Source organism: Equus przewalskii, chromosome 13, assembly GCF_037783145.1.
Source record: "Equus przewalskii isolate Varuska chromosome 13, EquPr2, whole genome shotgun sequence".
Taxonomy (NCBI): Eukaryota; Metazoa; Chordata; class Mammalia; order Perissodactyla; family Equidae; genus Equus; species Equus przewalskii.
In genome coordinates, this window is record NC_091843.1 from 20,963,824 (window position 1) to 20,985,541 (window position 21,718).

The following is a 21,718-nucleotide window of genomic DNA, read 5'->3' on the forward strand; positions in this document are numbered from 1 at the left end:
AACACTGGCTGGGAAGGCTTTCAGAGAACAAAATCCGGAAAGGGTGAAAGGGAAGTCTGTGGTTGGAGGAGAGACTTAAGTCTACAGCTTAAGTGTCCAGTAGGGTGGTGGGGACAGAAGATCTGGACTGAGCTCCTCTGCTCATGGTCCACCCAGCCTTTAGGCCCCTGCCTGTGATCCTGGATGCCAGGCCAGGACTAACAAGGAGTCTGCCATCACCTGGGTGATCCTGTTGTGGTTGGCCAGGAACATGGAAAGGTTCTGTGACTCCTGGATAGACTGGGGGTCCGCCATCTTCCTCAGGAACTGTGCCGCCCTGAAATACAGGTGTTGTAGAGAAGATGCTCAAGCACAGTCAGCCTAAACCAGGCCTCGTGGGCTCCCACTCCCACCTAACCCAGAGTTACGCTGTCCCCCGGGGGTTAACGAGCGCTGAATATCACAGGTGACTCTGACGTCAAAGGAGAGTGTTCTGGGGTCACATCCTTCAGAGCTGTTTACACCCTTCTGATAAGGGTACTTGAAATAAAGAGGCAAGAACGCACTGAAGCTCCAACTCAGAAAGTGTAAGGGCAGCTAGCATCCCAGCAATCATCCTTGTGCCTCACAGTGACCTCCAGTGACACTGCACGGTGGTCACAGAGAAGACTCGCAGGCAGGATGTTCTGTTTTGTTGAGCATTCTGTTATTTACAGGAAAATCTCAAAGTCTCTAAAGCAAAGCATTGTATGGAAAACAGAAGTCCACCGCACTTAACAGGATAACAGGTGAAAGGATGATGGGTGTCAGGAACTCGCAGGACTTAAAGGGAGAAAAACACAGTGCCCTGGACTTTTCGAGCCTAAGCTGTTGTTGGTGCAGCTGGTGTCATGACAGACTGTGAAACACAGACAAGACACCTGCCCTGCTCATGACCCTAGCCGGTCCACAGGGCATGTCCGTTGGGACCACAATGGGAGGAGTTGACCAAAATGGGGAAAGACTAGGGCAAGATGTAGTACGAGCTATCTATGAAATCTTGGTGGAGGCTGCCATTTCTGGGTCAGACTTGAGATGGCACTCTGGCTGCTGGGCATCCCTAGGCTTCACAGTTCACTCAGGAGGATAAAATTTTGCAAATCAGTCTGTTGTCTGCTTTCTCCAGTTACTTGGGAGCCCCTGGAGGATGTGGTTCAAGGAGGAGGGGCCCTCTTCATCAGTGACACCAAAAAGTCCTTCCCACGAGATATGTCCAGACGCTTCAGAGCTCATCTGAGCTCAACAAGATAAAGGATATCTGTTGCTTTTGACTGCCCTCCCCCCAGTTTAGGTGGCTGTATCATAATTTCTGGAGAGGAATGACCTCCTCCCCCACTCTCAGTCCTTCTTTTTTGTGAGCTGACACTGACCCCAAGGGTGAGCACCTGGGGGTGCTCCAATCAGAACACCCCAATCCCCAAAGTGACTGAGGGAAGGGTTAACACTGAGCAGAGCTGGAGCAATGACAACCCTCCTTGGGACTTTTGCAAAAGTATTTGCAAGGAGGAGCATCCTTTCCTTCCTTTCAAGCTGGGCTTGCTACACTGGCCGGAGGGAAGCTCAAAGCTGCTGGGGGCCACCCCAGGGCACGAGCGTGCCTGAGAATGAGGCTGATACTGAGGAAAGTCGAGCTGAGTGACACAGGGAACCAGGCCAACGACATCTGAGGACCTGGATCCAGGTACACCGGGGCTTCTCAGTTCTGGGAGCCAATCCAGTTCCTTCTTTTACATAAGCAGTTGGAATTGGCTTTCTGATTCTTGCAGGAAATGAGTAATGTGACCATTTTATGATTATCTTACTGGTCCCGTATTGAATGGGGCAACAGAGAATGTGCTGCTCCATGGGTGGGGGAAATGAGGATTCCATGTTGAGACAGAAAACCCTGCAAAGACCCCATTCTCCAAAGGTTCAGCTCTGCATCTTATTCCTCAAACCGCGAAAACAGATTCAGGCCCAACCGCGCCGTGTTCGAGGAATGGCCAGTTGGTGCCGGCGAAGGCACCCATTGGAAGGGCTCCATCCTCTTCCTTCCCTGGGCTGGCTACGCAGGAGGAGGGGCGTGGCGAGGGGGCCCTGACCTCTTGTAGGCAGAGTGGTCGTTCTTGACGCTGCACTTCATATTCTTCAGCTCGTCCAAGACAGCGAACATGTTGATGAACTTGCCCAGGGTCAGGAGGTAGGCCTCGGAGACAAAGTCCTTCCTCCGCTCGGCGTGGCACAGCCGCTTCACCTCGCTGCAGAACCGCTCGATGGCTTTGCGCTGCAGGCAGAGGGGCGGTGAGTAAGGACAGGGTAGGCTGGTGGGCAGCTCCCTGCACTACATGCTGGGGAGCAGGGTCAAGGCTCCCTGGGCCCTAGGGGAAGCCTGGGCATTCAGAGAGAGGCAGATCTGCCAGGAGGTCTTTCTCAGAGGAGGCCCTACATCCAAACCTGATTTCTAGAGGGAAGCCTGGCACCTGCCCCCAAATGAATCAAACGGACTCACTCATTCACTGCAACTCTGCTGAGCAGCCTATGTCTTAGGCATGTTTGTATCCCAGTGCCTAGGACAATATCAGGCACTGGAAAATAAGGGGGTAGAGATGGAGAGTGAAAGAGACATTCAGAGGAACAGGCTCATTCATCCAATAAATAGTATCTACTGAGCACCTATGACGTGCCAGGCACTGTTCTAGGCATTGGGGTAAAGCAGGGAACAAAATGGAAAAAAAAAATCTCAACTCTAAGGAGCTTATACTCTAGTGAGGGAAGACAGAAAACAAAATAAACAAATTCTCTATGTTAGATTATGATATGTGCTCTGGAGAACAGTAAAGCGGGGGATGGCGGGGAGAGGGAGGGCGGGAGGAGCTGTACATTTTAGTAGGAAGAAGATCAGAGAAGAAATCACCAAGAAGTGACCTTTAGGAAAAGAGTTTGAAAGAGGAGAAGAGAGAGAGGGGATAACTGAGGGAAGTGTATTCCAGGCAGTGTGAAGGGCCAGTGCACAGGCCCTGAGGTAGGAAAGTGACTGAAATGGAATGAGCATAAGGAAGGAACCAGAAACAGGGTCAGAGGGAGGCTGGGGCCACTGGCTCTTGCAGGCCATTGTGAGGGCTTGGGCTTCAACAACTAAGCAAGTAGAGGGGATGTGGGAGGGTTCTGAAATAGGATAAGGTGGTCTGAATTATATTTTAAAAGGGTCACAGTGGCTGCTGTGGTGAGAAGAGACCACAGAGAGCAAAGATGGAAGCGGAGAGAACAGCTGAGACCATTACTGCACTTAAAGGTAGAGTTGCCACATGACCCAGAAATTCCACTCCTGGGCATCCTCCCAAAAGAAATGAAAACCTATGTCCACATAAAAACTTATACGTAAATGTTCATAGCAGCACCGTTCATAGTAGGCCCAAAGTGGAAACAACCCAAATGTCCATCAACTGATGAATGAATACATAAAATGTGGTGTATTTGTACAATGGAATAGCAGTCATCCACAAAAACAAATGAAATATTGATACATACTCCAAAACACATGAACCTTGAAAACATGATGCTAAGTGAAAGAGGCCAGGCACAAAAGGCCACATGTTGTATGATTCCATTTATATGAAGTGCCCAGAATAGACAAATCCATAAAGACAGAAAGTAGATTCGTGGTTACGTAGGCTGCGGGGGAGAGGAAAGATGGAGCTATAATGGGGTGACAGATAAAGGGTACAGGCCTTCTTTTCTTCGGTGATGAAGATGTTCTAAAATTGGTTGTAGTGATAGATGCACAATTCTGTGAACTTACTAAAAACTACTGAATTGTACACTTTAAATAGGTGAATTGCATGGTATATGAATTATATCTCAATAAACGTGTTACCAAAAAAAAAGCAGTTGAACGACAACAATAAAATGAGGCTACTGCAATAATCCAGAGAAAGGAGGAAGAGGAGGAGGAAGAGGAGCGAGGGGGAGAGAGAGAAATGACTCCTTACGTATGTGATCTCTCCAGGGGCCTGGGATACGCTACCAGCCAGACATTTCTCTCCTTCAAAGACCAGACCAAGCCACACTTTCTCCTTCCAGAGTCTAAGTCCAATAAAACTTTCTGAGATGATAGAAATGTTCCATATCTGCACTGCCCAATACAATAGTTACTCAACTACTGAGTGGCTTCTGAGCGCCTGAAATGGCTGGTACAACTGACAAACTGAATTTTAAATTTCATTTCATCTTAATTAATGTAAACAGCCACGTGTGGCTAATGGCTACTGTATTGGACAGTGTAGTTCCAGATTATTCCAGATCCTCCCTTCTGTAAACATCTCTTGTCAGGAGGCCCTCAGTTTAGCACTTAGTTTCTAGATAGTTTTTCTTTCTTGGACCTGCCGTCCCAAAGAGACTGGAGGCTCCCTGAAGGCAGGTCCAGGAGGCTAATAACAGCAGCTGTGGTTTGTTAAACTGATGTAACAAGGGCTGTACTGGGCCCGTGACCTCATTTATCCTCACCACAAACTGGTGAACTAGGCATTATTTCCAAGGTGCGAAAACTGAAGGTGTCAGAGATGTTAACTCACAGGCACACAGTCAGAATGTGGCCGACCTTTGGGTTCCTCTGCCTCCGCAGCCAGCGTTCCTGCCCTGGGCTGCATGCATAGCACCTTCCCCAGACATTCCCATCTCCTGCCCCCAGGAGGCCAGCACCGAGCTGGGAACAGGGCGGACATCCGACCAGTGTTTGCAAGCCTACTTACGAAGCTCAGCTCTTCACTGGAGCATGCGGAGGGCAGGTATGTGGCATGACTCCCACCCCAGGGTGCAGACTGGTTTTAGAATGTTCAACCTGAACTCCTGAACAGCTTCCAACATAACCATAATAATCAACCTGTTTGCCTTATTTGTCCTCTGTCACTTCTGTTTAACTAGCTTGCCCTCTTACCTTTCATTCATGGAAGCCCTTGGCTCTCTTTTCTCTTGTCCTCCTTTAAATGATCACTCTCCCTGGCTTGCCAGCTGGTCTCCCTGCTGGCACTCTTCTCCCCTCCCACCTTCCATACCTGTACTGCCCCCATTTCCCATTTGCCACACAGTGGCCAGAACGTTGTTGTAAAGCCTCAAATCAGATCATGTCACTAGAAACCTCCAGGGGCTTCTATGGTGCTTGAATAAAATCCACATATTCTCTTCATGGCTTACAGTGCCCTATATGATCCGGTCCCTGTCTACCTCCCCGACCTCACCTGGTGTCACACCCGCTTCTCACTCTGCAGCCTCCTTGGTTTCATCCTATTTCTTAAACACGTCAAGTCCTTCAGGCCTCAGGGCCTTTGCCTTTGCAGTTCCTTCTGCCTGAAACCCTCTTCCTCCAGGTCATCAGACACCAGCCTCTTTCTCACCATATGGATCTCAGTTCAAATGCCACCTTCTGAGAGGCCATCCCTAAAGCTACACCCACGTCACAGACACCTTCTATCCCAGAGTTTTTCAAAATTTTACTCACAGCACTTAGTATGCCCTGAAAAGTGTTGTGTACTGTTTATTGTCAGTCTCTCTTCCCACCCAAAACACACTCATATGCTCACTAGGATGTAAATTACATGGAGAGAGGGGGCTTGTCTGTCGTGCTCACCCACGGGTGTGTCGGGGGCTCCCAAAGTATTTGCTGAATGAATAAATAATATGGCACAAAAATCCAGACCCCGGTGTCTAGAAGAGCAGGGGGCCTTCTCAAGTCTCCTGATCCAGATCCACCTCTGAACCCTCACCTGAAAGTACATGAACTTCATGAGCTTGGTCACCTCTGGCTCCAGCACCTCCACTGTCTTCTCATAGATCTCCACTCGGTTGGGCTGCTCGTTGCATTTCACCTGCGGGGAGAGGGGGTTTCATACATTCTGGTTTGCCCAGGCAGTCCTGGTTCACCCCTATTGTCTTACTAATAGAGCCCTTTCTCACTCTTGAATGCACCTCATCTAGGATGATAAAAGATATGGTCACCCTAGCAAGAGGAGACTGGGATAGCCCTGTCTGACAGGTCTGACTGGGGGCAGAACTGCTTCCCAGACATTGGCTGCAGGAAAGAAACCAGCAGGTCCCAAGAAGAGAACCCTCCTCCCCTTCCATCTCTTCTGTGCCCTCACCATGAGCTGTACACACATCCACACTGATCTGCAAGGTCTCCCTCCTTTGGACTTTTCCCCACTCCTACTCCAGTGCAGCCCCACTGGATGCTAAACAGAGAAAAACACTCTGTCCATTGCTCCAGATGCACCTGGGGCAAAGCCCCCTGGCCATATTTGGGCCCATCAAGAAACCCATTTTCTCTGCCCAGTGGTTTTCAACACATCAGAATCACGTGGCAGATGTGTTCACAGCATGCACACCCAAGACTGCCAATAGCTCGGCCCAAACTGAAGAGTGAGCCAAGGGTGACACAAGGACGTTCTTCACACTGTTGTTTAGAAATTCTTAAAATGGTAGCAACGAGCTAAATATCCATCCATTGATGATTAAACGGATAAAATATGATGCATTCATGCAATATCATTATGTAACTGATAGAAGGAAGGAGACAGATCTAGGTGAACTGGCATGGAAAGACGGCTACCATTAACGGACAGTTGCAGGACAGTAAGTGTAATTTAATCCCATTTTTGTTAAACAAAAGTGTGTGTGTTTGTGTGTCCGTATATAATACAGGCATAGAAAATCCGAAACAGTGCAAACCAAACAGTTAATAAGTGATTAACTCTGGGGGTTGGGATTGGAGGAAGGGAGAGGAATAGCTGCTGCTTACTTTACACACCTGTGGTTTGTTGATTGTTACAATGGGACCCACAAATTATATGATGATGATAATATAATATAATATAATATAATATAATATCCATGTGTATCAACATGAAAAAAGTCAGTAACAAAGAATTACGAGGAAAAAAGTAACTGGTAGAATAATATAAACAAGAAACAACACACGTTTGTAAATGATAATAATTTACAAAATAATATTCACAGGAATATTCATGATATTAAATGAAAAAGATCCAGATGAATATGCAGCGAAGTGTCCACAGTGACTACGCTTTGGTGGGAGGTGAGTTTGGGTGGTGGGCTGAGGAGGTGTGGATATCTTTTTACTTTATACCTTCCTGCCATGGTTTGGGTGCTGTACAGTTAGCATATACCACTTTTGAAATGAAATATATTGAACAAATTTTTTTTTAAGTTGTTGTCAGTTTTATGGGAAGCTCTCTGAATGTCTTCAGCGTGTCCTCTTGGATAAGAGACCCTGCCTCACTCCCTGCCACCTAGAGGAGACCAGCAATCTGGAGGGGGGTGTGGTGGAGGGTGGTAGCACTCTCTGGAGGGGCAGGAGACCCACTCGGCAAGGACGGTCTCACCTGGGGGATGGCCCTGGAACAGCTACGCCAGGTGTACAGCATGACGGCATACTCGTGCCCTTCCTCCAGCATTTCATTCTGAAAAGCAAAACACTCTCAGCAGGGAGAAACTTTGCTGGTGCCACAAGGCTTCTCAACAGCCGCCCCAAATCCTTACTACTCACAGTGTGGTCTGTGGACCAGCAGCATCGACATCACCTGGAGGCTTATGAGAAATGCAGAATCTCAGGCCCCTCCCTGGGCCTATGGAATCAGAATCTGCATTTCAATACAATTCCCCCCTGACTCATACTCCCAGGTGCATAATACATTTAAGAGGCTCTGGCCTAATTATCCTCAACAGACACCTAAGGGCTCTACAAGCAGGCCACATTTTTGAAAAATGGATGGCCACCTTAGAAAGAAGAAGGCAGATCTATTTGTTCCAACAGCAAAAGTTCTCCCAGATATACTGATAGCAAGAAAATAAGCAAGTAGCAAAACAGCATATATAGCAGAGAGGTTAAAAAAAACAAACAAAAAGTAATAATTATGAGAGCATATTATTGAGTATTGAAAAATATTTTGGTGGAATATATACCAAGCTATGAATAGCAAGCTCTCCATGGGGCTGGATAAATAGAGGCTTTCACTTTTCATACCATACAATACTATAATGTTTGCACTTTTCTAAGAACCCATCTTACTATTTCATAAGCAGAAAAATGATTGAGATCAATTTTTAAAAATAATATAGAGCAGATGTAAAACCCACAACGGCATGAAAAATAAATCTGAAAACTACAGTGATGACTCACCTCACCTAGTAAGCGCTACTGTGGAAAGAGCCCTAAAAACTCAGGGTCCAAATATGTGGGCTCATATCCCAGCTTCATCATTTAGCCCTTTGGCCTTCAGGAAGTCACTTAACCTAAAATTCTCCATTTGGTCATCTGTGTAATGACGATGACAATAACAACCTCAGAGAATTTTATGAGAATTAAATGGAATATACATACACATGCACGCACACTAGGTAATCTGCAAAGGGAGTTAAGAGTATTATTACCAAGAAAGACAGGCTGGCAGTTTCTCAAAAAGTTAAATGCAGAGTTACCATATGAGCCAGCAATTCCACTCCTAGGTATAAACTCAAGAGAAATGAAAACATACGTGCACACAGAAACGTGCACACTTGTTCATAGCATTATTATTCAAATAGCCAAAAAGTGGAAACAACTCAAATGTGCATCAACCAATGAATGGTAAATAAAATGTGGTGTATCCATACAGTGGAATAGTATTCATCTATAAAAAGGAATGAAGTAGTGACACATGCTACAACATGGATGAACTCTGAAAACGTGCTAAGTGAAAGAAGTCAGACAAAAAAGGCCAACATTGTATGATTGACTTAGATGAAATGTTCAGAACATATAAATCCATAGAAACAGAAAGTAGATCAGGGTTTGCCAGGAGATGGGTGCAGAGAGGAACTGGGAGTGACTGCTAAGGGGTTTGGGGTTCCTTTTTGTAGTGATAGAAATTAGTGGTGATGGTTGTATAACATTGTGAATATATTAAAACAGAGTGAATTGTACACTTTAAATGCTGAATTTTATGTTATACGACGTATATCTCACCAACTACAAGAAAAAAGAGTATTACTAGACCGTCTCTTTTATAAATGTTTCTATTGATACAAAAATGAACATTGACTGATTTATCTTTTATTCCACATATCATACCTATTTCATAATGTCGTCCTAGCACATGATCAGATTCAGTTTGGAGTTTATTATTTTTTATAGTTTTGTTTTCAACAGCAAATGTCACACTTTCAAAATGATGAGTCACACTTTCAATTCTTAATTTAGAGGACTTTTTAAATCAGTAACATGTTGTCCTTGAGACCAGAGAGAACCAAGATCAAGCCTGTGGGTCTCCTGCTGCCATTGCTTCAGAGCACGTGCCAAAAAAGGGAAGTGACAGTAACACAGGGAACAGGTGTCTACTTATTAGCACCAAACTGCCCACCAGTAGGTGTATTCCAACTCACTCATTCAATGAAGGTTTTACTGAGCACTCACGGGTCCCAGGCTCTGTGCTACATGCTAGGAATAGGGTGGTGAACAGGAATGATGTGGCCTCTGCCCTATGGACAGTTAGGTGACCATCAACCAGTTTGTTGCATAAGTACGCCTGCAACATAGAGGTCAGGACAGTGGGTGGAAAGAGCCTCTGTAGGGCCGCCGGAGACTGAGTGCTGTTCCTGGCTCTGCTTGGGCTCCACTTTTACCTTGAAAATGTCATGGTTTTTCTCATTTCGAGGTAAAGAGGCTCTTTTTATCACTGGTTCTCAACACTGGCTGCACAACAGTCACCTGGGGAACTTTGGAAACTCCTCATGCTCAGGCTGTGCCCCACCGGACGTCAATCATTATCCCTGCGGGAGAGGTCCAGGCATCTCCATGTGATTCTGATGCACAGCCTAGGTTGACAGCTGCAGGACTAAGGATCTCCAAGGTCCTTTATATTTATAAGAGTCTGTAAGTCCATGACTTAAACCCAATGCGAATTCAGCTCTAATTTCAGGGCTGGTAGTGACAGATTGTATCCCTTAGCACTTACTTTGGACACTCAGCTCCCATCTCACTTTCAGCAAAGAACCCTTGACCGTTTGCCGTAGCTGGTCAATTATGTGGTTTACACACTTTCTCCTCCTTGTCTGGCTATGCTGCCCTTTGAGAGATTCACCTTGCCCAAGTACGGGCAGGAAGAAATACAAGATGAGCATCTAATAAGCCACTTTGCTGCTGATCAGCTCCTCTAGAGAAAGACTGAGCAAGGTACAAGGTGGAAATTGTTGATTGAAGTGACGTTTTGGCATCATCCACGAATGTCAACAGTACACCCTATTCTTGATCCCATCCAAAACCATGTCAACACTACCCCTGTGTTGGCAGAATAAAGATGTCCATATCCCAATCCCCAGGACCTGTGAATATAATATCTTACATGGCAAAAGAGACTTTGCGGATGTAATTAAGTCAGGAACCTTGAGGTGGGGAGGCTATCCTGGATTATCTGGTGGACCCAATGTAATGACAAGGGTCCTAATAAGTGAAAGAGGGAGGCAGGAGGGTCAGAGAAGGAGATGTGAGGATGGAAGCAGAGATTGGAGTGATGTGATTGCTGGCTGGAAGGGGGGCTAAGCCAAAGAATGTGGGCAGCCCCTAGAAGCTGGAAAAAGCAAAGAAACATTCTCCTCTGGAGCCTCCAGAAGGAATGTAGCCCTGTGGACACCTTGATTTTAAGCCTGGAAGACCCATGTCAGTCCTCTGACCGAAAGAACTGTAAGCAGATCAATTTGTGTTGTCTTAGGCGCTAAGTTTGTGATAATCTCTTACAGCAGCAATAAGAAACTAATACAATCCATCTCTGAAATAGCCCCTTCTTCTGACTTCCCTACTGCTGCCCCTGACCTGGTAAATCTAGGAAACGGCAGTCAGTGTAGGTCCCGCTCCCTCAGCTCCAGCATCCAGCTGATTGCTAAGCCAGGCAGAGCTAACCTCCAGGGTCTCTCATATTCATAATCTCTTAGCCATCCGCCACGCCAATGCCTCTAATATCTCCAGTGTAGATAACGTTAATGATCTCAACCAATTTATTCACCTCACTCACTCCTCCTTACAACTAATTCTACACATAACTAACAAATGAAACTTACTACCCAAGCAGAGTTCTTTTCATATTTCTCCCATGCACGGAACAGTATGCCCTGAGGCACTGAGAAGGGATGGGGCAGGGTATGAGAATGGGCTTAAGGAGACAGCTCTGACTGAGGTAGGGGCTTCCTGGAATAGGAGAGCACATGCCCCTGGTATGAGAAGCTGCCCACAGCCCCTCCTGCCCTGGCAGGGAGCACATCTGTCCATGAGGGTCACAGAGACTTACCATGCTGGAGTGGACCGTAGCCTGCTCAATGTACCTTGCAATGCCTGTGACAAATGCATTCCTGTCCTCGAAGTTTGTGTCAAAGTTAGCCTGTGGGAATGAGAGGACAGGAACTCTTGGTTGTTGGAAAACAGGTTCAAAGTGGCTGGGTATCCAGGCAACAACAGCTGCCAACAAATGCCACAAGTTCTCTATGGAAACCTATCTCCACATCACGCTCTCATCTTCCCCCCAAGAAAGCCCACTCTGAATCACGCTGGGCAGGAGCTGGCTATAGACAGGGCCCGAATCTGCTTCCCACCGGTGGTTAATCAGGTTCATGCAGCGAGCCTCAGAAGTAAATGCTGACACTATAGAAGCCCAAATAGCTGTGAAAAGTTAAGATGTGTATTGCCTTCATCCAGCAGTTGCAAAAACACTCACCTGAGGGTGCAGACACACATATACAAGGATAATAACTGCAGCATTTTTTTGTGATAGAAAAAACTGGGAACCATCCAAATTCCCACTAACAGTGAAAGGCTAAATAAATAACAGTATATCCATACAATGGACTCATAAGCACTATGTGGTAGTTAAAAATAATGTGACAGCATTGTAGAGTTATCATGGAAAAATATCCATAACAAATTTTAAGTTAAAAAAAAACCAAATCATAGAGTAATATATACAGTATATATAGTATGATTCCCTTTTGGTAAAAAAAAAAAAATATGGTAAAAAGATGTGTATGTATATATATAGGTGTAGTTACAGGGAAATTTTTATGTTAAACTTTTCTGTATTGCTTGTAATAAAAGATATCTACATAATTTAAATACTTAATCTGGGTTAAAAAATGTGAATAAACCAAGTATATGAGTTGAAACTTCAGGCATATGCTTAATAAATCTAACCATTGAATGAAATTAAAAACATATTATCTATTTATATTTAGTCTCATTTAGCAGTCCAAGAACTTTCAAAAGGTCAAATACAGCTAAAAATCTCAAATTAACTTATTCTTTCCTAGCATGGCATAGGCGCCCGGCACACCCAGACAAGGGGCTATTTGCAAGGTGGACTCCAGCTGCACCGATGTCCTTCCTACCAGGACCTGGTGGGATCACAGTTTGAGCAAACCGATTGTGGTTTATCACAAGCTCTCCTCTCTCAGCAAAAGCAAACAACTGGGACGGCTTCCCCGAGCCATCAGCTGCTGTGGGGAGTTACAGAGCTCTTCACACATACATGAAGGAGAAGTAATTACCCAGGCAGGCTCTAGGGGTTTCTAAATTGCAATATTTATTTCATGAGGTCAGAGCTGCCCAAACCTTGGTTGGTGCCGCAGCAAGAACAGCTGGGAAGGTATTTGGGGTCAGAGCAGATCAACAAGCCTTCCCTGGGGAAGAGAAAGAGCCCTGGTGTCCATCTACTAGCTAATCTATTCCTCACTCTCAGCTCCACCAGTGCACAGGGACTCCATCAGCTCACGACCTCTCACCTTCTAGATGCACACCTCCCACGTCCCTCCGCCTTCAAGGCAAACCCTCCTAGGGGGTCCCCAGAGCTCCTGAACCCCCTCATGCCCAGTACTCTGGGAGAATTTACCTGGTACATGATGGAGGAAGGTGGGGGCTCGATGCATGGCTGCTGGTCAGGGAGGGGCAGCTCTTCCAGCAGGTCCACGTTGGACAGGGCATCTTCCAGGGTGACGTGGGTGGTCATGGCTGCGGTTTCTGTATTTTGCACTGAGGGAAAGGAAGAGAAGGACAATGGAGAGTTCCAGGGACCTGACCATTTCTCTCAACCTCACCCTGTCCAGCCTCCTTCCGAAAAATAAAAGGAGTTCATATGCATTGAGACCACTTCCACTTGCTTCTTCACGTGGTGCCCTCAACCTGCACCTGATAGCTGAGGATCTCTTTACAGTTTACAAAGTACTTTTTTATGTCTATTGTCTCGACTGAGCCTCACCACAACCCTCTGATCAACACAGCAGATGGTGTTATATCCACATAACTGATGAAGAAACAAGGCTCAGAGAAATTATGTGACACCCATGCAACCACAGTGACCAAGCGCAAAGGACTTCAAATAATGCCTGAAGCTCGGACATGGGCAATGGTCAGCCCCCAATTTTTGTTCTGCATGAGGATACTTATCAGTTCCACTCAAATTATTGTACTGCACAAATATCCATGATTGGGGCAGCCAAGATTATCAACTTGAAAGCAGAGCCTAGGTTTTACAAGCTAATTAAACTGCGACCAAAAGAATTCAGACTCCAGCAAATTTAATCTTATTTGCAAAGATGGAAAAGTCTCTGTCTTCCTTGGCCTGGATATGTTTTGTGAGATGCACCAAACAAATCAGCCCTAAAAGGACATTTTTGTGTCTCAGATGCTGGCAGAGTGCAGTGGCTTTCATGAGAACTTTGCCAGGTAGTGAAGCTGAAGAGGATTTGATCAGCACACTCAGCCAACTTAAGCTAATTGCTATTTTAAGAACTCAGCACCTAGCAAACAGAATTACTTTTTTTTTTTCTGCTGAGGAAGATTTGTCCTGAGCTAACATCCATGCCAATCTTCCTCTATTTTTTACGTGGGCTCCCAGCATAGCATGGCCACTAACAGAACAGTGCAGATCCATGACCAGGAACCAAACTCAGGCCACCGAAGCAGAGTGCACCAAACTTAACCACTAGGCGACCAGAGCTGGCCCCAGAATACTCCTTTTTTAAGCATACATGAAACATTGATAAAAACATTATAATTTAGGCCACAAAATAGGTTCTCACAAGTTTCCCCAAATATGACCTCCCAGAAGTCACATTCACTGATTACAGTGTAATAAAATTAGAAATCAATAATGCAAATTATAGCAAAAAAACCTCATACCTATGAAAACTTACAAAAACACACTTCAAGGTTATTCACAAGGAGGAATTCAAATATAAATTATAAAATATTTAGAACTGAAAGAGAGAGAGCATGAATAAACATGTTAAATGCATGTAGTAGAAAATAAGAAAGCGGAACTAAGTGAACCGAATTTTCCACTCAAAAATCTAAAGAGAGCCAGTCCTGATGGCCTAGAGGTTAAAGCTCGGTGCTCACTGCTTCAGTGGCCCTGGTTTGCTTCCCAATTGTGGAGTCACATCACCAGTCCATCAGCTGCCATGCTGTGGTGGTGGCTCACACAGAAGAACTAGAACGACCTACAACTAGCACATACAACTATGTACTGGGGGGCTTTGGGAAGAAAAAAAAAAAGATTTTAGTTCAGGGTGAATCTTTCCCTGAAAGAAAAAATTTAAAGAAAGAATAAAAATCAGGGGCCGGCCCTGTGGCCAAGTGGTTAAATTCGCGCACTCTGCTTAGGTGGCCCAGGGTTTTGCCAGTTTGGATCCTGGGTGCAGATATGGCACTGCTCGTCAGGCCACGCTGAGGTGGTGGCCCACATAGCACAACCAGCGGCACTCACAACTAGAATATACAACTATGTACTGGGGGGCTTTGGGGAGAAGGAAAAAAAAAAAAAGAAGATTGGCAACAGTTATTAGCTCAAATGCCAATCTTAAAAAAAAAAAAAAAGAATAAAAATCAACCCAAAGAAATGAGAACGCAGGGATTGATAACTACAGAAGCAGAAAGAAATGAAGCAAAAAACAAACAGCAGACTAGATGAGCAAAAATCTAAAAACTGAGTTTTACAAGAAGATTAATAATAAGCTAACCCTTCAGCACATTTGAATGAGGGCAACACCGAGAAGGCCCACTGAGCTCCTCAGAGAGCCCGCCCTCCCCACACCCAGTCCCAGGGAGGGGTGAGACCAGCTTAAGGGCTGGAGTCAAGGAATGTCAGAGAATTTGCCTTGCTCCTTAGGAAATGTGGCATCAGAGACCAGGGCAGAAAAGGACCTCCGACACGAGAACTGGGTCCGGGGCTGCGAAGGGCTGAAAGACCTGCAGTGCACCCACCGCGTGCTGTCCCCGAACTGGCGTCTCCTTCAGGCCCACGGGTGGGAGGGCAGCCGGGGCTGAGCTTCACACTGCGCCTCACACTTCACTAGTCAGCTCACTCCCTGTCACGCACCATGGCAATGGCAACGGCCACATCCAATGAGGGCACGGGGAGCTCCGAAGTGACATCCCCCTCCGCCCTCTGCAGGCACCTGGCCTCAGGGGGTGGTTTCAGGCCCTCTCCACACCTATGCTTCTTCCTCTTCTCTCTACTCTCCTCTGAATTCTAAGTGTGGCATTCAGTGCTACAGCAAAACCATTTGCCAATCCATGGAAAAGACTGTCTTGTTTTCTATTAAGTCTGTTTTGCAGGAGGGGTTAATGACTTTACACAGCATAACAATCTATAAGCTCCAAAGCCCTAACAATTCTCTTAATTCAAATGTAATAATAATAATAAAACTAACATTTTCTAGCCCTTACTCTGTGTCAGACACTCTGTCAAGTACTTGACTTTTCTTTTTGGTGAGGAAGATCGGCCCCGTGCTAACATCAATATCCACTGCCAATCTTCCTCTTTTTGCCGAGGATGATTAGCCCTGAGCTAACACCTGTACCCATCTTCCACTATTTTGTATATGGGATGCCGCCAGCATGGGTTGATGAGCGATGCACAGGTCCACACTTGGGATCCAAACTTGCAAACCCTGGGCTGCCGAAGTGGAATGAATGAACTTAACCACTAAGCCCCCAGGCCGGCCCCAGTACTCAACTATTTTGATCTTGCGTCAACCTAATGAAAGGCAGTATGACAACAGTCCTCCCTCAGTATTGGTAGGGGATGCAGATACCAAAATCCTGTGATGCTCAAGTCGCTTATATAAAACGGCACAGTATTTGCATATAACCTACACACATACTCCTGTATGCTTTAAATCATCTCTAGATTACTTACAATACCTATTACAACGTAAATACTATGTAAATAGTAGTTATACTGTATTGCTTAGGGAATAATGACAAGAAAACAAAAGTCTGTACAGTTTCAATACAGATGGAACTATTGTAGTCCTTTCAATCTACGGCTGGTTGAATCTGTGGATGTGGAACCTGTGGATACGGAGAGCTGACCGTTTTCCCACTTTACAGATGAGCAAACAGAAGCTCAGAATTTGAGTAATTTCACAAGGTCAAGTGCTGGCAGGTGGTGGAGCTGGGGTTAGAACTAGGTTTGTCCTCTAAGATTAAAGGCCTAGAAGCAGCTGACTACCGGGGGGGATGTGGCAAAGGGATCCAGGAAAGCAACATGAGGTACTTTCTGCTCCCAAAAGATGGGGCAATGTGAGCACCAATTACAACTCAATGCACTTGAAACAGTATCAAATATGTGTAAATCCACGAGATCATAAAGACACAATAAAAACATGGTCTTTATCACTTTGTTACTATTGCAGGATGCCTGTGAACCAACTTTTATGTTGAAAATCAGTAAATAAAAGGAAAGCAAACATTTAACCTGTTTTTCCTATACAAACTGTAGTGCTGGATAACCAAACTGCAGAAGACAGGGACGGTTCTTTCTATAAAAATATTTTTTTCTACCAGAAATAGACAGAATTAAAACATTCCTATTTTCCAATCCCTAATGAAAAAATAGATGTAGGCACTGATCATCAATGGCTGCTAACATTGATACCCGCTCAACACAAGGTTGACATAAGAGAAGCCATATTGTAGAAAGGAAAAACATATTGTAACTTTAAATGACCTCTGACTAACTAGCCCAGACATGTTCTATAGATTTTGTGCCCCCTCCCAGCTGCTTTAAGATGATAACTTTTGTTATTTCGAGTTCCTTAGGAATATGATGATCCCCAGGCAGAGAGCCCATGCTGATAGCCATCATCAATGACAACTGAAAGATCAGGGTATAAGGCCCGTTGCTCCATTCTCTGATGCATATCCAGTATAACAAACGACTCTCAGGAACTGGGACCAGATGTCTGCCCCAACCAGAGGCCAGCCACCTCCCCCACCTGGAGACCAGCCCCGTACATAACTGGCCTGTTAGGCTTTGTTCTGAGAGACGGTTCTTTTGGACATGAGTCGGCCATCTTCCCTCTTGCTAGCAAGCTGTAATAAAGTCCTTTCTTTCCTACCACCTTGCCTCCTGACTATTGGCATGTCTTGTGGTGGGCAGACAAGCCCACTTGGGCGGTAACAACATCACTAAATGAAAGACAATGAGACATTATGTGTCTCCCAATGGAAAAACACACCATCACCTTATGAAGAATGCCGGACCCAAAACAAAACACTCGAATCTAATTGAGCCTTTGATACAGGAAATACAGAGGACAGAAGAACGTGTTAAAATACACCACAGTGATGGAATCAGTAAAATACCATCCATGGGAAACTGCTGGACAAACGACTTAGTGCCTTCCACAAATAAACTGCAAGGGAAAAAAAGAGAGAAGAGGGGAAGCTACAGACTCTAAGAGACAAACTATTGTAATGTGTCAACCTTATTTGGATCCTATTTCAACAAACCACCACAAAAATAACATTATAACCCTTACAAGAAAATTGGAAAATTTGATGCTGACAGGATATTTGATAATATTAAGGCAAAGGTGTGATAATGATATCGAGGTTATGTTTTAAAAAGAGTCCTGATCTTCTAGAAATACCTACTAAAATACGGAGAAGATGATACAGGGGTTTCCTTCCACATAATACTGGATGGGAGAAGAGTGAGAAATAGAACAAAGTCAGCCACGAGTTAATAATTGTTAACGCTGTGTGATGCTTACGTAAGAATTTATTACATTTTTTTCTATCTAATTTTATATATGTTTGAAATTTTCCATGAAACCCCCAGCTCAGTATACACACTCCCAGGTCTAGTCTGTCTTCCCTCACTCCTACTTGACATGGCCTTTCCCTTCTCCATTCTCCTGTAACCTGGGTTTCTTCTGGGCTTCGCAGACTTCAACGTACTCATTTACCAGAATAACCCTTAAGGTTCCCCCCTTTTCCATAACAATACTCCTGTACTTCCTCCAGAGAATCAATACGTAAATAGCTAAAAGCTAGTAAATTAGGAGTGTTTATTTTCGTTAATGCAACCTTTCCATTCTCCTTGTAAATACAGCTTCTCTAATGGATTTCTGTGTTTGTAGATCATTCACTGCCTAAGGGAGAAGGAAATCAGGCATTTTTAACTCAAGTGCTGGAAGTCACTGCCAACTCCACATCAATCAGAAAGAAAAAAACGTTCTGGAAATTTTAACAGAGGTGTACATGAAAATAAGTCCTTTTCTGGCCCGAATGTCCTGCCTGTTATGCAATCTTCTAAATGAGAAGAATTCTTTATATTCAGTCTATGAGCACGTGGCCATTCTGTCACTTTGGAAGAGAAATCAATGAAATATTTAAAAATTAACAGTGTTCTGGGAGCGTCATTTACCAGACCCAGCTGCAGCCTCTCAATGTGGGACATTCAAGGCATATTTAAATTCAGTGTCTTTATAACAAACTCAAACTCAGTGGCCTGATTTCACCGAGAAGTAATAACACTGGGCTCACAGGCAATTTGTGTGCATGTGTGTCGGGGGGGCACAAATGCAGGATGGGTGCCAGGAGCACCTGGATTTGGGAATGCAGGTTCTGACTACCCATACTCTAAAGCCTGCTACTCTGTAATCAAAGGATTTGCACTGTCATTTTCTATCTGACTTTCTAGAAGGAAGATAAATAAAAGTAAGATAGTTTTAGTGAAGTAGAATGCTAGGCTAAGTATAGAGGTTAAGCTTGAGCTAGGTGTTCAGATCCATCAGCTCCCACTTACTGCCACTCATCAGCATATTACTTAACCTCTCGGAGCCTCAGTTTCCTTATATAATTAATGACAGTCCCTGTCCTCAGTGATTTATTTTGAGGATAATATAACATTAAGGCATACAGACTGCTTAGCCCAGCAGGAGGCATGGAGTAAGCACTTGAGAAATGTTAGCTAGTCAGGTGGGCTCTTTTTAACAGAGCGAATGGATGAATTAAACATTGCAATAGGGGCCGGCCCGGTGGCTCAGCGGTTAAATGCGCAATTCCGCTTTGGTGGCCTGGGGTTCTCCAGTTCAGATCCCGTGTGCAGATGTGGCACTGCTGGGCAAGCCATGCTGTGGTAGGCGTCCCACATACAAAGTGGAGGAAGATGGGCACAGATGTTAGCTCAGGGCCAGTCTTCCTCAGCAAAAAGAGGAGGATTGGCAGCAGATGTTAGCTCAGGGAAAATCTCCCTCAAAAAAAAAAAACCAAAAACAAAAAACATTGCAACAATTCTCCTAGACAAAAGAAAGGCATTATAATTATTACACTAATATCTCAACTCTATTGACCTTTCATACTGTTTCCTCAATCACAACTACCCTGCAAGGTTGAGAAGACAGGTGTTATTTTTACTGCTGAGGGCATGATGTTAACTGAGAAGTGAAACTTTCATTCAAGGTCACATGGTCAGCTAGCACTGAGTTGCGGCAGAAAGAGGGTATCGTGACTCTCAGTTCCATGCGCTTTCTTCCAGAGCACAGCTCCCTTTGTACCTTTCTGAAAGGTACCAAGCTCTTTTTATTACTTTTTTTTCCTCCAGTTTGGCTGCCTTTCCTTTCTCCAGAAGAACAAGACTCTGCCAAGCTAGAAAGATTAGGTAACTGTCATCTTTGGGTTTCCTGAACATCAAGAGGCCAGGAAATAATTTCCCTGTCTGTAAATCTCTCCAGCTAAAAAGCAACTAAAATAAATAAACCAAAACAAATTCAAAAATTAATAAATATATGTACATTTATATGTAAATAAAATATTATATAAGTAAATACATAAATTAATAAATTTGAAAATATATAAAAGGGGGGCTTAGACCATCTCCCTTAAAAACATTTTTGAGCAGCATTTGACTGAGCAAGGAAAATCCAAAGAAGGAATTTGGAAGGTAGCCCGCTTTTCCATCACAGGTGTAAGCTGAGTGTGTTTGGAGACTGTGTGGGGACCAAAGTGTGCAGTGACAGGATGTGGCTCCCCAGTGGTCCCCCCACCGCTGAGACCCTTTCACATGTCAGAGCCAGCTGCTTCACCGGCATGGGGGCTAAGCAGGGACACAGTCCCTTGTGCACATCTTACAAGACTTACACAGAGTGCACCAAATAGACCATGTAGCTTATCCTGCACAGGGTGGGAGTGGAGAGTTTCACAGGAACATTCCACTTATCCGGTGGTCAGACCCTATGGCTCCAAACCCCACAGTAGCCACCTGGAGCCACCTTTAGAGTATTACCTGTACCAATCTGTAAAATAAAGCACAGGCTAGAAGCAGACTGGATGCTGACAGCAGCAAGCCTCACAGTGGTGCTTGGAGAGGAGAGACAGAGCTGCACAAGATGGGGAGAGGAACCAGAGAGTCTGGGCCACGGAGTACAGGAGCAAGACCTCTACGCATTTCAATAGCCTGTACAAGTGTCACCGATATCGTACACAACAGAACTCAACAAATACTGCATACATTGCCAGAATGATGCTAGAGCTCGGAGAGACCCAGGAAATGGTTACCTCCTTAAGAAGCCTTTCTGACTCCCCCACTCCCTGCCTGAATCCACTTTCTCATTTGGTCCTCAATGAACCCAGTATGTGCCTTCTCTCATGGCATCTATAATGCTTTATTACACAATTTACCACGTTTTCTCTCCTGCCCTAAACAATAAACTCCTTGAGGGCAGGAACTGTGTCTAATTCACACCCAGCTCCTAGCACAGTGCTGAGCACACAACTTGTAGCCAAATAAAGATTCGTTCAATGAGTGGATGACCAACGAGCCCAAGACATCAAGAGAGGCACTGCTATGTCCAAGACACCATGTTTTTAAAAGCAGGGGAGGAGGAGAAGGAATGTAAATAGCAAGAAAGCCATTTATAAAGTTTCAAAAGAACTCCATCAAACTGGTTCGAATATATACGTTAGAGCACTTTACGTGAAAAGCTTCAATATTCTGTAAGCAGTTATCTATGAAATAAGATCCCTGTCCTCTATCTGCACATCGTGATTTCACTCATCCTTCAAGGTCTCTGCCCTCTGTGACGTGAATGCTCCTTCCTTGGAACTCCCAGGGCTTATGAGCAGCGCTGGTGAGGACGTGAACCATCCTCACACATTGTTGGTAGGAATGGAAAACAGTGCAGCAACTTTAGAAAACAGTTGGGCAGTTTCTCAAATTTTAAAATGCAGAGTTCCCAGATGACCTCACAATTCCACTGCTAGATATACTAGCAGCACCTCTCTTCTGACACTTTCTGGCTCAGAAGGGTCCTGAGGAGTGCTACTTCCTCTCCCCAGGCCAGGGCAAACGTTGCTTACTGATACTGTCTCTCTCTCTCAGTAAGTCCACAGGCAGCCCCA

The 21,718-nt window shown here is 44.9% G+C and overlaps 1 protein-coding gene across 11 annotated transcripts in view; it reads right to left on the reverse strand.

Annotated features, from left to right (window-relative positions):
* Window positions 1-21,718, reverse strand: part of CYFIP2 (cytoplasmic FMR1 interacting protein 2) — a 125,247-nt gene that overhangs the window by 92,200 nt on the left and 11,329 nt on the right. For 9 of the 11 annotated variants that reach the window (XM_008514973.2, XM_070570389.1, XM_008515012.2 and 6 more), the window contains 6 exons: window positions 12,918-13,057; window positions 11,328-11,417; window positions 7,392-7,469; window positions 5,757-5,858; window positions 2,100-2,281; window positions 220-316 (listed from right to left, as the gene is read on the reverse strand). In XM_008514973.2, coding sequence (XP_008513195.1) covers window positions 220-316; window positions 2,100-2,281; window positions 5,757-5,858; window positions 7,392-7,469; window positions 11,328-11,417; window positions 12,918-13,034 — 666 coding nt within the window. In that variant the 5' untranslated portion in view covers window positions 13,035-13,057. Of the gene's footprint in view, window positions 1-219; window positions 317-2,099; window positions 2,282-5,756; window positions 5,859-7,391; window positions 7,470-11,327; window positions 11,418-12,917; window positions 13,058-15,289; window positions 15,382-21,718 lie in introns of those variants that run through there. The other 2 variants (XM_008514991.2, XM_070570392.1) reach the window with 2 other exon arrangements.